The sequence below is a fragment of the Siniperca chuatsi genome, linkage group LG2 (assembly GCF_020085105.1).
Source record: "Siniperca chuatsi isolate FFG_IHB_CAS linkage group LG2, ASM2008510v1, whole genome shotgun sequence".
NCBI lineage: Eukaryota > Metazoa > Chordata > Actinopteri > Centrarchiformes > Sinipercidae > Siniperca > Siniperca chuatsi.
Window position 1 is genome coordinate 5232587 of NC_058043.1, and position 14118 is coordinate 5246704.

Genomic DNA, 14118 nt, shown 5'->3' on the forward strand with positions numbered 1-14118 from the left:
GTAAACCACTCTCCAGTTCCAACACACATTATCCTAAGTGTTTCACAATCTCGTCAAATTCATAGAAGACAAACTTGCAGTAGGCCTACACCAGTCATGTTAGTACAAGTAAGAACCAAGAAAATGTGTTGTAAGTGCTTGTGTAACCTACAATACCTTATTATTCAACCCCAGTATTATAAAACAGAATAGGACAACTATATTATTCCTTATTTGCTAACAGGGAAAACACGGAGTCCAGACCATAGGTCCAGACAAAACTTGTTCCAGCTACACATTCCAAACACTGACGCCCCACGCTGCACCTCAAGTTCTCATTGGCTGGCCGTACCACATCATCCGTTATCCAATCAAATCACTCATACGCGGGGCGGGAGCTGCTGCAGCCAATAGGAATCCAGAGTATATCCGGGTTTGAACCGCCTTGTCGTGTGAACTGGTTTGAATGTGGCTTCGACGATAAAAAGCGAGCCGTCATGTTTCTGTCCCTCCCTCTCTGTCTCTGTCCGTCGGCTAGGCTGCCGCTGCACTCAACCTCCCCGGAAGAAAACACCATAAGAGAACCATGTCCGAGAAACTTACCTTCAAAGTTGGTCAGTGTCAAGGTTTATTGTTTTAACTGTGCTTATGAGTTAAGTTTCGTAAAGAAGGGTGGTGGTTTGCTAGCTAGCATGCTGTTACGCTTGAGGCAATGTGCATGTCGGGTAACGGCTCTTCAAGCAGCCGAATTCAGCCTAAAAGCTAATCGTGCGATGGAACTAATGTAGTCAGATATTTAAGATTGCTTTATTACTAATTCCAGGGTTTATAACGATAGCAGTATCCTGGCTCCGTTATTGCTAACGTTAATTTGCTAGCTTGTGGTAAATTGTATGGTGTTATTGTCATTTAGCAGGCTGTTTAGCAGGTTTGATGTTGGTTAATTATATTAGCTTGTTAACGTTACTTGTAAATATTCCACTTTTTGACACTCGCAGTTTGCAGAATTTACTCAAATCTTGGAATGAATCGACACGTAATACTCGTACTAGCGCCGAGCATGGGCTTCGCTGTGAGCAGAAACGACAGCCACAGCCTCTGGATGCTGTAGTTTATCAGCGAAGCCGGAGCCGTCATACTCCTCGGCTCGGACAGTGTATGCGAACTACAATTTCCATGATGACTGGCGCTTCACCGCCAGTTTCTGCATGAGTGACAAGAGCAGGCAAAGACTGAGCTGCACTGTATGTAACTCTCATACCGTAGTTATGCTGAGACTACACGTGGTGTTTCCGTGTAACAGCTTTGAGAGCCAAATGCTTTTAGATTTAAATGCTGTGAAGTTTATAAATGAAAGTAAACCCGTCTTTTAATGCAAGTGTCATTGTTTGGAGAAGCATCTTTATGAGGGGGAGGGGGAGTACAAAGGGGCAGATGCTGGAACTTAAATTTTCTGCATTGAGAAATTAAAAAGGCACTTAGAAATCATAAACTGCATTCAGCTGAACATGTCAGGAAATGCATGTAAAATAGGAAGTTTTTCATGTACCGATTAAAATAACTGTAATTGTAACACATCATTATGTACTAAAAGTTCACCTGTTGTGACTTCTGGTCTGTGCGTGTGAAGCAGTAGCAGAAGAAGTTACACAATATCCTGCTGATAGATAGCTCTGGGGCAAAGTCTACACATTCCCCATCGACTACATGCCATGTATTAAGAATTAAACCCAGTGACTGCCTTCAAGTCCTGACATGTTGATACAATATCACTCATTTACTACAAGCAGGCAGTCAGTAAAACATTTTGTCTGTAGACCAATCTTGTGTTTTGCCTCATGCTGCACTCGTACATCTCGCCTTTTAAACTATAACAAGCCTTTGGTGAATAACTGTACTTCAAATGCTAATACTGTATTGTTATAAGCCGTTTCGTATGGGATTTGAACCCCAATACTACCAGTATTGGTGCTCTGCTCATGTAGTTCTACAGGGACCACATAATGATTCACATCCCCAAAGACATTTCACTGACTGACTGACTTTTAGTTTAGTCACTACTTTGACCTCAATGTGAAAGTGTCCCTAATCCCCTCTGGCTGGTCATTCAGCCCAGTGCCAGTTCAGTGCAGTTAGCCCGGCCGAGGTGTGTTTGCACAGGTGGCAGCCTCTGTAGTGGTGGAAGGTGGGTTGTACTTTGGGACTCCCATCCTGCTATCTGGCCAAGGTTTACCTGCAGCATTGTAGAGCTTGCAGCATAGAACAGGGTGCTTCACTTCCTGTTAAATCAGGATGCTTTCGTATTGGGTTAAACCATTTTGTGTGTGTCTGTCTGTCTACTTCCTCCCACTGTACAAGTCGCGGTATGAAGTTCCTGGCCGACTCAATCATGAGCAGGGCTCAGCTGTCAATCATGATGTGAAACCCCCTTATTTAGAACCAAACTTATCAGAAAAATGAACACTTCAACATACATCAGCATGATAAGAACTACCTAAAATGACAGAAACCATCTTTGGGGAAAAATGTATTTGACGTGTACTTTGAGTATTTAGTTTGGCCCATGTCCCATCCGCTAACACGTATGTACAACAGTCTATGGGTTAAACATGGGTCCAGCTGGAGTTGATCAATCAGCCTGGTGTTTAACCTGCAGCAGTGTTTGTGCTCTTCTGCTTGTGTGGTGAGTTTATCTTCACTTCCCCCCCCCCCCATTGTGTGACTGACATGGTGTTTGCCTTCTTTTTCCAGCTTATAAAATTCGTCTACGCTTCATGCAGCTCTAAACGTGACAGTATCATGTGATTTGAGCTATTATCACCGAGCTGAATCAGACTAGTTGTGACTTTAAATTCTTGTTCAATTTAGTTAGGCTACCAGGTGATGGCGTAAACGAGCACCTCACTTACCTGGCCTTCGCTATGTTAGTGCCTCTGTTTTTTAGAACAGTGTCTTTAATTTGTAGGGAGAATTTTTGTTTAATTGGGGGACATGATCAGCAGTTTGGTTGGGGGGAAAAACAACTTTGTACAAAGCGTCATAAGGACAAAGTGCTGCTAAAGAAACAAGAATTGAAAACAAAAACAAGCTGGTGCTGTGTAAGTGAAATCCTGTAGCTTTAACCATTGACACTTTAGTTTTAAGTTGTGAATAAAAGTCAGTGTGTTAGACCACTTGAACACTTCAACTCTTCAATGTTTGCACTTGCTGACGTGTTTAAGAAATAAACCTTGAATAACCTGTTCCTATGCTGCATCAGTCACTACACAACTTGGTCGCCTACAATAACAAATAATTGGTCAAATGGTATTGATTTATAGCTTACAATTTTTCAGTGTCATGTTTCAAATGCATAAATACACTTCCCTATTACATAAATTTAGTGAGATCATGTTCGCCACTCTCCAATAAAGCAAACAAAAAACAACTGCACATGTACAGCAGCAGCTGTCTGGAATGAAAGGAGTGACTGTACAGACAGCTGTGGTTGTGTTAATTTTCCCAGTATAGGAACACGGTTAGCAGGGAGACGGCTGCTATGTTCTCACATATTAGGAAACCACAGCAATTTACATGCATCAGAGAAAACCGATATCATTTGTTTTCTTCTGTATTAAAACTACAGCTGATTTGCAAAGGTAGAGATTAAAAGCAGCAGGGACAAAAAGTGACTCTAATCCATGTCGTGTCACTTTTTAAATCATGTTGAGTTGCCAAGTCTACAGCAAGTCTGCTGGATCAAGACACTTGACGAGAATATGTTTATTGTAATGTTCATATTTTTGTACGGCAACATCCTGTTGTCTCTCCCCCTCTATCCTAGCTGACATCAGCCTGGCCGAATGGGGGCGTAAGGCCATCGACATTGCGGAGAATGAGATGCCCGGTCTGATGAAGATGAGGGAGCTGTACGGTCAGTCCAAGCCTCTGAAGGGCGCCCGTATCGCCGGCTGCCTCCACATGACCCTTCAGACCGCCGTGCTCATCGAGACCCTCACAGCCCTCGGAGCTGAGGTGACAATTACCAGCTTATCATTAATATTTAGTCATTTCGAGAACATCCACTGATCAATCATGTCTTTCAGAAACAGGTTTTCTACTTTAAGAAGACCTGGGGCACATGTAGCTTAATTTGCCAGCTGCAGCTGGAGGAGGAGTTTGCTAAGAGTTTTATTATCTTTTGCTACATTCTGCTTTGAATAAAAGTTGATGCTTTTCTTCTCAGAATGGATACAGGCATTTATTTTACTACTAATCTTTGAATGAATGAGAACTTAGTGTGAACAAAAAAAACAATCTTTTAATCAGATCGTCGTGTTGATCAATCTCTTGATTTCAATAGATTTGAGCGCTGTAGCAGTAGAACATACTGTGCAGGAAAAAGGCACAAATTACTGTGGTTTTCATATGCAATAAGGATTTGCATCCGATGAGCCTCAACCCTAGATGTGATGTATTAGAAACTTGTTTTAATGACCTGAATTTACACACACAAAATATCTAAGGCTTCCAGATGCTGTGTTCTGGTGCAGTAGTGATTTTTCTATGGCAAGGAAAGATGAGTTGTGCTAGGGGACATTTTTGAAAAGGAGCATTATAGGTCCAAAAAACAAATGGAACATAATCCTTTCCTTTTTTTTTTTAAATGGATAGTTTGGGTTTTTTAAAGTGGGGTTGTATGAGGTACTCATCAATAGTCGGTGTATTACCTACAGTAGATGTGGTCGGCGCGCAGCCTGTTTGGAGAAGCAGACAGCTGCTCCGCACAGACGCTCACCTCTGTATTGTTTTGAATGGGGATCAACAGTAATATGCATTTTAACCACCGAAAAAGTTCAACCTGGCCTCAAGGCTGATGCGTTCTGTTATTTTAATTTTTTTTTTTTTTATCTGTCTGACCAGGTTTCGTCCTGCGGGAACCTGCATCCTGAGAACAAACAGAATAAATAACCTGCTCTCTCAGCTTGGGGATGTATTTTTCCAACTGATTATACTTCTCTCTCTGTGCTGCTGGTGGTGATGATCTGGTAGTGTGGAAGGTAGTTTTGCAAGCGACAGAATTACAAAGTTGTTGGTTCTTGTTTTGTCTTTATATTCAAAAAGCTCAAATTTAAATGATCAGTGTCTTAATGCCGCTTGGATTGAAATTGACTTTACAGTACCGAGGTTATTGGGAGGAAACTGACTATAAACCCACTTTAATAAAAAAAAAAAAAAATTTTTTTTTTTTTTTTTTTTTTTTTAATGCAGCTGAACAGCAATCGGATTTCCCTGTGATTTTCTTTCAAGCCACAGTAGAGTTTTGGACACTGGATAGCAGCAGTATGTGTTTACAAACATGGTTCACAATGCGATGATAGTTCATTCATGTCTTTCGGAAATAATCAGACACATTTTTAAGAGTTTGATGATTTATAATATTTATATTTATCTTGATGTTTTAATGCAGAGTCTGACCAGACACAGTGAACACTCATCCTAATTTTGTCTTTTCTCAAAGATGAACCATAAATTTGTCTCCAGATGCTCGCTAAATGTGCTTTTGTCAGTTCCAAAGCACATTCGCTATAGCCTCAGTCTACAAGATATTACTCACCAAATATTATTCCTCATATTATACATGTTCATTGCTTAAATGCCCCTTGAGGCGTTGCAGCCCAACCGTCAGTGTTGCAGCTGTGTCATAAGGTGGCAGAGAGAGAATGGTTGTAGTCTGCACTGAGACTCTACAACAAATTGAGGACTCGGAGTGATACTCACGACCAACAGTTTAACAGTTGCTGTGGGGTATTAAATTACCCAGTGAAACTGAGTGTAACTGTTGTACCTGTCCAAATAATGAGGCAGAGCTCAAAGTATGATAATGCACAACCTGCTTCTCTTTTTGAATTGACATGGCTTATAAAACTTTAATTTCTAGTTTGAATTCAAATATCTTGGATACAAAGATACACAACAAGTAATGATCTTTTCCACTCAGCCCTCTGCTGGTTCAAACTCCTTAACATGTCGTTTACATGTTGTATATGAAATCAGGTTACTGCAGAACTCTATCACTAACCAGGTTGCTGAAGTTCATGTGAACATTTATCCAAAGCTTTCATTCCATTACTTGTAAATTATATAATTGGAAATGAATTCACATGAACATAATGAAAGGAAAAAACGATGCTCCAGAAGTCTCAACTCGGTGTATGTTTCTTTACTTGCTCTCCCTTCTGACACTCTCTCTTCCTCCTCAGGTTCAGTGGTCGAGCTGTAACATCTTCTCCACTCAGGATCACGCTGCTGCTGCCATTGCCAAGTCTGGAATTCCAGGTAACACACCACCTCTGTGTATACACCCAAAAACTAGAGCTTTTCAGAAACGGTCTCCAGAGTGGATAAATCTAAAATGCCAGCCTCGTGTTTTAGTGTTAACAAAGAAAACTGAGCTTTTGGAAAAACAAATGAAGTAAGCCTGCAGTTGGGAGCTGTGTGGCAGTAAAGTTTTTAGATCACTTTGGCCCCTATAATTTTGTATATGAGCAATTTTAAATGTCAATACACTGAAGCCAATCACATAATAAATTTTTGTGTATTGACATTATACTCAGGTGACTTCATGATCACTGTTTGCCTGGTTAACAGGTAGCATTTATGATCCACAAATTGTTTTTATACCCATTGAGCTGTCTGACAACAGAAACGAAAAATATGTAAATGAGAACAATTATATCGTGAGTTTGGTCGTATTAACTATCACAGTATAGTTGATCACAAAGCAGGAGGGTACAAAAGGGAGGTTTAACCAGCTGAGGCTGTTGGTCTTTCTCATGATGGCTGTGATGCACACTATTGTTAACAAACAAAAAAGATGAGGAAGGAATGTTTCAATTGGTTCAGGTTCTTCAGTGTGGGTGGAGAGCTTGACGAAAATGACATGAAAGTGTGTGGGAGACAATTGTTTCAGACTTGCAGACTTAGCCAGCATAGTGTGGAAATAGTCTTAAAGTTTTACCAGGTCATTTGCATGTTGGTCTCCCAGTATGGCAGTGGGAGCTAACTGTTACCATTTGAGACTCTCTACTGTCATATGGCTGATTTTTAAAAATACAATTTAAAGGTTTCAGTGTCCAGTGAGTGAGGGGGGGGGGCAAACTACAGGAATGTCATTTAAGGTAAAATAATAAGATATTACTCACCAGATGTTGTATGTCAAATGATTTTATGCCCCTTGAGGCGTTGCAGCCCAACCATCAGTGTTGCAGCTGTGTCATAAGGTGGCAGAGAGAGAATGGTGGTAGTCTGCACTGAGACTCTACAACAAATTGAGGACTCGGAGTGATACTCGCCACCGATAATTTAGATTCACTGCCAGTGAGTGGGAATATTTTCACTTGAATCTCAGAGATTTCATTATTTGTTTTCTTTCTTTTTGTAGTGTATGCGTGGAAAGGTGAGACTGATGAGGAGTACTTGTGGTGCATCGAACAGACTCTGTATTTCAAAGACGGCGAGCCCCTCAACATGATCCTTGACGACGGAGGAGACCTCACCAACTTGGTCCACCAGAAGTATCCAAAACTGCTGGCAGGTTGGTTTGTTTTACACACACTATTATGAGGTTGCTGTTATCTTCATTGTTCCCCAGTTGAAGTAGGTTTTAGGAAAAGCCTTAAGATCTCATTGATAAATACCTGGTGCCTCTCTGACATGTTGGTAAGAGCTGTTGGTTGTTCCTAAATCTTGGTTGATAGAATTATAGTGACCATATTTTTGTGACAGTGAACTCTGTCACAGGATTATAATTCTAGGTTCTTCAGTTTGGTAGTTAACCAGACTTAGTTTTGGGTCCTTTACTTTTCTGAAGTGGCTGCTGCAGGAAACTAGTTCTGACCAGAATATGTCCCAGTATTCAGTGCACAGTTGCTGGTGGTGATTTTCCCACTCTAACTTTTAATTAAATGTTTAAGCTGCAGTAGAGTTTTGGACACTAGATGGCAGTAGTGGTCTGACACATGCTTGTTCATGCAGCAACTGCAATTCATTAATGTTACATAATTATGAATATTTTCATACATAAACTTGATGTTGTTTTAGATAGTTCGTTCTTTATCTTGGATCTGTTTCCTTTCGGTATTACAAAGTTTTGCTCTTGTTGTTGATAGACTTGTGTCCATTCAGTCAATTTTCTTTTGTACTATCAGCCAACATTTCAATCAAGGGAAAAAAATACTACAAAATACCAAATAAAAAAAATATTTTATGCCCCTTGAGGCGTTGCAGCCCAACCATCAGTGTTGTAGCTGTGTCATAAGGTGGCAGAGAGAGACTGGTGGTAGTCTGCACTGAGACTCTACAACAAATTGAGGACTCGGAGTGATACTCGCCACCAACAATTAAACAGTGTGTAGTTGTATTTGCATGTGTAAAGCCTGTTCTTAAATTACTCAGTGAAACATGCATAACTGTCAGAGTAACCCTCTAATCACAATGACACTCAGTTTTTATGACATGAAAACATCTTACTCAACTTACATTTTTGACCAGTCACAAAAATATTCCACAGTGGGTACAGGAGTGAAACTAAAGTATGTATTGGGAAATTTTCCAGAATTACGTGACCTTGTATTTTCAGGTATCCGTGGAGTGTCTGAGGAGACTACTACAGGTGTCCACAACCTGTACAAGATGATGAAAAAGGGCGAGCTGAAAATTCCCGCCATCAACGTCAACGACTCTGTCACAAAGGTAACAGCCACTTCAGCTGCATCTTGTAGAGTGAAATTAGATAAGTGGACAGAAATGTATAATAATCCGAATCAGTGGAACCATTCATTAATGAAGGAATAGTGTTAAATACCACCTTAAACATGTTTTGTTGAATGAATGGGTTTGTCTGTAATATGTAACCTCACAGGTGGGTATACTTGAATAAGTGTATGTGTTGGTTTTCTTAATCATATAGGATTCAAACTGCAAACCGACCTCCTAGTAGACCTTTTTAAAATCTCATTTGTATTGAGGGAAATGCTTACAGTAATTGTATAGCTAAATTGAATGGCTCTGAACTAGAGGTCATGGGAATGCTCTGATTTATGGAAACGTATGGATAAATCTTTGAATTTGACACCATGCCATCTATCTCTCCTCTTTTCTGTCTGGAAAAAGCTTGACGTCCTGTTGAATAACAAGTAATATATTTTCTCTCTCTCCTTGCAGAGTAAGTTTGACAACCTGTACGGCTGCAGGGAGAGTCTGATCGACGGTATCAAGCGAGCCACTGATGTGATGATTGCTGGTAAAGTTGCCGTGGTGGCGGGCTATGGTGACGTGGGTAAAGGCTGCGTCCAGGCTCTGCGTGGGTTCGGAGCTCGCGTCATCGTCACAGAGATTGACCCCATCAACGCCCTGCAGGCCGCCATGGAGGGTAGGTGATGACTGCCAAAACAACAGTATATTAAGGCCATGAACATTTTTTTTTTTTTTTTTTTTTTTTTTTAAACATTATGGGTTGACTGTCAGCTTCAGAACTGGCAAGATTATACCAGAGATGCTTGTTTATGTACAAATCTAAATGTGAACTTGTAGGTTGAGCTGACTGAAATTTCAACAAACTGTAAACTGCAGAAGTCATTAAACAAGTGGGGGGAGAAAAGAAATTATTAGAAGAAATAAAATGTTTCTAAATAGAGACCGGGTTCTGTCTGGGTGGTGTTTTTCATGCTAAAACATTTTGTGATCAGTCTATTCTTGAGACATCAACCTCCTACTCTGTTGTTCTGTAGGTTATGAGGTTACCACCATGGATGAGGCTAGCAAGGAAGGAAACATCTTCGTCACCACCACTGGCTGTGAGGACATCATCCTAGGACAGTAAGTTTCACCAACTCGGATGTTTCTACTGAACTGAAATGCTCTTTAGAAGTTTCACAAAGTGAAATTCAGTATGCTTCTTATATGAAAATGTATTAATTTGCACAATGACAAGTTGCATGTTAATAAGTGTGTATGTGTGTGTGTGTTCAGTCACTTTGAGAACATGAAGGACGACGCCATCGTCTGTAACATCGGACACTTTGACTGTGAGATCGACATGAGCTGGCTCAACAAAAACGCTGCAGAGAAGATCAACATCAAGCCTCAGGTAGGGAAACTGACAAGGACTGAATGTATTAAATTTTTTTTAATATATAAGTACAGCAGGAATTTTTACAGTTTTTGCCTTAGGCTTATATTCAGAGTTTGACATCTGTTGTCTTCTGAATTCTTGCTCTGTCTACGCTCACCTCTCCCCAACAATCTCTAAGTCTGTTCTGTATCTGAACCATCACCGCAGCAGTAACCCTTTTCCTTCTCCTTAGGTTGATCGCTATCGTCTGAAGAACGGCCGTCACATCATCGTCCTGGCCGAGGGCAGACTGGTCAACCTGGGCTGTGCCATGGGGCACCCGTCCTTTGTCATGAGCAACTCCTTCACTAATCAGGTACTGTGAGCCAGAGCAGAGTGGCTATAATACATGCAGTAAAAACTTTAGTCTTGGTCTCTTTAGTCTTGAGCAGCATGATTTTCAAAACAGCAGTAAGATTTAAATTTATGGTTTTGACATATTATCATAATAGCACTATTGCGGCATTCAGTCTGCTTTAACAGTTGGTGTCTCATCACCTGTCCTTTCCTGTAGGTTCTGGCTCAGATTGAGTTGTGGACGAACGCCACCCAATACCCCGTGGGAGTACACTTCTTGCCCAAAAAGGTCAGAAGCCACACCATGATAATTCATCACTTGGACAACATTTAAAACTGATCTTGGACATGAATAGAAAATGAATAGCTTGTGATCCAGCACTCAAAGATAGATGTTGAATTTATTATTAATAATAATAATAATAATAATACAGTGAAAGTTCTTGTCCAAAGCTGCAGAGACCTGACAGCAAAACTTGCCAATTTATGCATATGGTATAGCACACAGCATAGCACCAGGGCCAAGTTTTGAACTGCTTGATGAAATTCCTGTTTGATTCAATACAAATTTTTCTTTTTAATTTGTCTCGCACAAAGGAAAATTGATTTTTCAAGTAGAATTTTACTAGTATAGTAAGTAGTTACATTGGGAGCAGGGTTCACAAGGCGGGCAGGAATTTTAAACCTGAGCGAAAATACAAAACCAAACAGGAAGAAGGAGCTGCTGGTGAATGCAATGGATTGAAGGTTTATTTGGTGCTTAAAAGGCTCAGAACGGGAGTAACAGTAAAAAAGCCAAGAGATGATGGGGAGCTTTAAGAAGCGGGGTTATGCCCACAGAACATCTCACTATCCGAGATGTGCTTATTTTACATAAGTCCCTTTTCCTTCGTGTTCTCTGAAATACTGCTCCCTGTGGAACAAATAGAGAATAGCGTTACACAACAGGAATGCTTTACAAATCTGTTAAGGCTGCTATGAAATATTGCTGAATCCATTAGTCGATTTTGATAAACAGACATTCTCACATTTTTCTACAACGACGTATCTTTTCTGCACATTCACAAACCTGAATTTACGTCAAACTTGTGTTGCGTTGATATAATTTGTGCAAAGACTCAGATGTTTTTTTTCTTCTTTTTTTCTCTCCCCTCAAAGTGGAAAGCAGTGTGTGAATGTCAGCATGCAAAGTTCCCGTAGTGACAATCTAAACTAAGATATGCACACATTTAAGTACAAATTTTGGCCCTGCTTTTACTTTTAATTTCACAAGATCAATCTTATTGATCCTTGTTTCATTCTTGTTTACATTCTTTCATTCCCACTTGTCAAATGTGAGGATTTGCTGCTTTTTTTTAAAATTTATTTTTATTTCATTAACTGAATATTTTGAGTTTTTTAGACGGTTGGATGGACAAAACAAGTATTTTGAAGGCATGACCTTGGGCTCTGGGAAATTGTGATTGACATTTTTCAGTATTTTCTGAGTTTTGTTAACATGACGAACCAAATAATTATCCATAATGAAAACAATCATTAGTTGCAGCCTCACTCTGCAATATGAAATCACTTCTTTAGAGATGGAGAGTATTTCTCTTCAGACAAATTGCTGTGACAGATTTGTTTTTGTTTTTTTTTTTTATTTTGTTTTTTTATATGTACAATATCAGACAACCAAAACACAATCAGGAAATAGAATATGCTTTAAAAAGTAGAACTAGAAGGCAGAAAAATATTAAACAAAAGAGAGGAAATAATGGATCTGTAAGCAAATACCAGTTTTCGCTAACAGGAACTTTTCTCTCTCCCATGTCTTTGTCTCAATAGTTGGATGAGCAGGTGGCAGCCGCCCACCTGGATAAACTGGGGGTGAAACTCACCAAGCTGACAGACAAGCAGGCCAAGTACCTGGGTCTGCCCACCGAAGGGCCCTTCAAGCCCGACCACTATCGCTATTGAGCCCCTTCTCCATCTGGGCAAGTGGAGGAGGAGGTGTGGCTAGAAGGGTGTTGGTGTAGCAAGATTTCGTGCACTTAGTTTGGCCAGGTTGCACTATGGGTGCCATTTTGGTTTTGGACTTCCAAATGTCTACTTTTCAGGGATACAGAGACTGTTTTTGTTTGCGTTTTTTTTCCCTCTTAACTAGCCTTCATATCAAATGCTAAAGACATTTATTTCACAAGTTGCATCCTGTGTTGATCCAAATGATTTTAGCACGGCTCAAGTTTGGAACCATCGTTCTGCTTTACTAAAGTGAGATCAAACAGCTGGCATGAAGCTGGACTTTGAAGCCAAAATCGTTGCCCCAGTAAATGGCATCGACACAAAGCAGTATCTGGTCAAAGTCACTATCTTTTTATATGGGAGTTTGTGGACATCAGGAGGATGCAAAAGGTTATAAAAGTCTTTTGTTTTGATACACACATCAAACATCCAGCCCTGTATTTCAACTGAAAATGTATTAGTTTGGCTCATCACCATCTTATTTTGCTCTGACAAACTGGCACACACCGATATCTTCAGTTCTCTGCCTTCTCTCCTTTCTTTCTCATCAATGCTCTTCTGAAACACCATCAAGTGCTACTATGGCTATTAAAGAGATTTTCTCTTGTTGTTTGTCATTCCCTCTCCGTTTATGGAATAATAATAATAATAATAATAAACCCTGATGCTTTTCTATCTAAGCTCTTCTCTCCGTCTTTATCGCGCTGAGAAGTGACAACAGGTTTTTCTTCTGTATCTTAATGAATCAAGGCAAACAGTTTAGTGGACACTGGCCTTAGTCCAGTGTAGTCACATTAATACTGCCCCTTGTTAGCACTTAATGAAAACTGTACTCGACGCGTGTGTGAAGACTGTCAATGCTCTTGAAGTGCTAGGTAAGAGGACTGCTGCCAAAGGCACCACCAAAGCACATCATGTTTTTGCCTGGTTTATAAAAACTCTTATTCTTGCCTCATTTTCTTCCTTTTTATTGTGATTATTTAATTAACTTGAAGGGCCAAAAAGTACAACCTCCCCCCCCCGCCTCTCAGTTCATTTAATTTCTCACTGTAGCCAATCAGGGGGAAGTTAAAGTGGTGGCATACGTCCTCAACAGTTACCGCCTGAAGTAGAGTTCAACTGCTTGTAAATGATCGATTTGATGTTGAAACTGTCAAGTTTGACTGAAAAATAAAAAAAACATGTTGACTCTGGGTTGTTTCTCCTCATGTTGTCGTGTGGTGAGACACATTTTATGATAAAGTGGAAGTCCTATTCTTGACAGTTTAAAAATGAGAATTTCACACCGAAACCGATACACATGCCGGAACAATTGCAACTTGGCTGTTTTTGTCACTTTCGTTCCTATCAGTAATAACATTGTACTCACCAAGTTAATAGCTGAGATCTGGAAACATGGCGACAGCTATAAAGAAGTCAGACAGGTCAGGTAACACAAGCAGTCAGACGGTGGTTGGAAACAAATCCCCACATTAGTCCAATTTATTTGGAAGAGAAAACAAAGACTAAATGTATTTCTCAAACTTGTTTAAGGGACCGTTCACCCCAAAATCAAAACTACATATTTTTCCTCTCGCCTGTAGTGCCGTATATCCATCTAGATTGTTTTGATGTGTGTTGTCAAGTTTTGGAGATACTGTCCCTTAACATCCATCAATTTACACACAGACTTTATAGTTCAACTT

General features: G+C 40.1%; 1 protein-coding gene and 3 non-coding genes across 4 annotated transcripts; all 4 read left to right on the top strand.

The window, feature by feature from the left end:
• Window positions 1–437: 437 nt before the first annotated feature.
• Window positions 438–13626, top strand: ahcy (adenosylhomocysteinase). The gene is made up of 11 exons (XM_044209780.1): window positions 438–593; window positions 3803–3993; window positions 6222–6297; window positions 7403–7555; window positions 8600–8712; window positions 9184–9391; window positions 9750–9837; window positions 9991–10108; window positions 10326–10448; window positions 10647–10718; window positions 12257–13626. The coding sequence occupies exons 1-11, from the start codon at window positions 566–568 to the stop codon at window positions 12386–12388; spliced, it is 1302 nt and encodes a 433-aa protein (XP_044065715.1). The 5' UTR covers window positions 438–565; the 3' UTR covers window positions 12389–13626.
• Window positions 5614–5749, top strand: LOC122870306. Its single transcript, XR_006376523.1, has one exon. It is a non-coding gene; the product is annotated as a small nucleolar RNA SNORA17 (small nucleolar RNA).
• Window positions 7188–7323, top strand: LOC122870309. The gene has a single exon (XR_006376524.1). It is a non-coding gene; the product is annotated as a small nucleolar RNA SNORA17 (small nucleolar RNA).
• LOC122870310 lies at window positions 8226–8361 on the top strand. The gene has a single exon (XR_006376525.1). It is a non-coding gene; the product is annotated as a small nucleolar RNA SNORA17 (small nucleolar RNA).
• Window positions 13627–14118: the final 492 nt, after the last annotated feature.

Coding starts and splice junctions, on each gene's coding strand:
- ahcy (XM_044209780.1), top strand. CDS start 566: ATGTCCGAGAAACTTACCTTCAAAGTTG. Junction 9,392..9,749: donor CCTGCAGGCCGCCATGGAGG/GTAGGTGATGAC, acceptor GTTGTTCTGTAG/GTTATGAGGTTACCACCATG. Junction 9,838..9,990: donor GAGGACATCATCCTAGGACA/GTAAGTTTCACC, acceptor GTGTGTGTTCAG/TCACTTTGAGAACATGAAGG.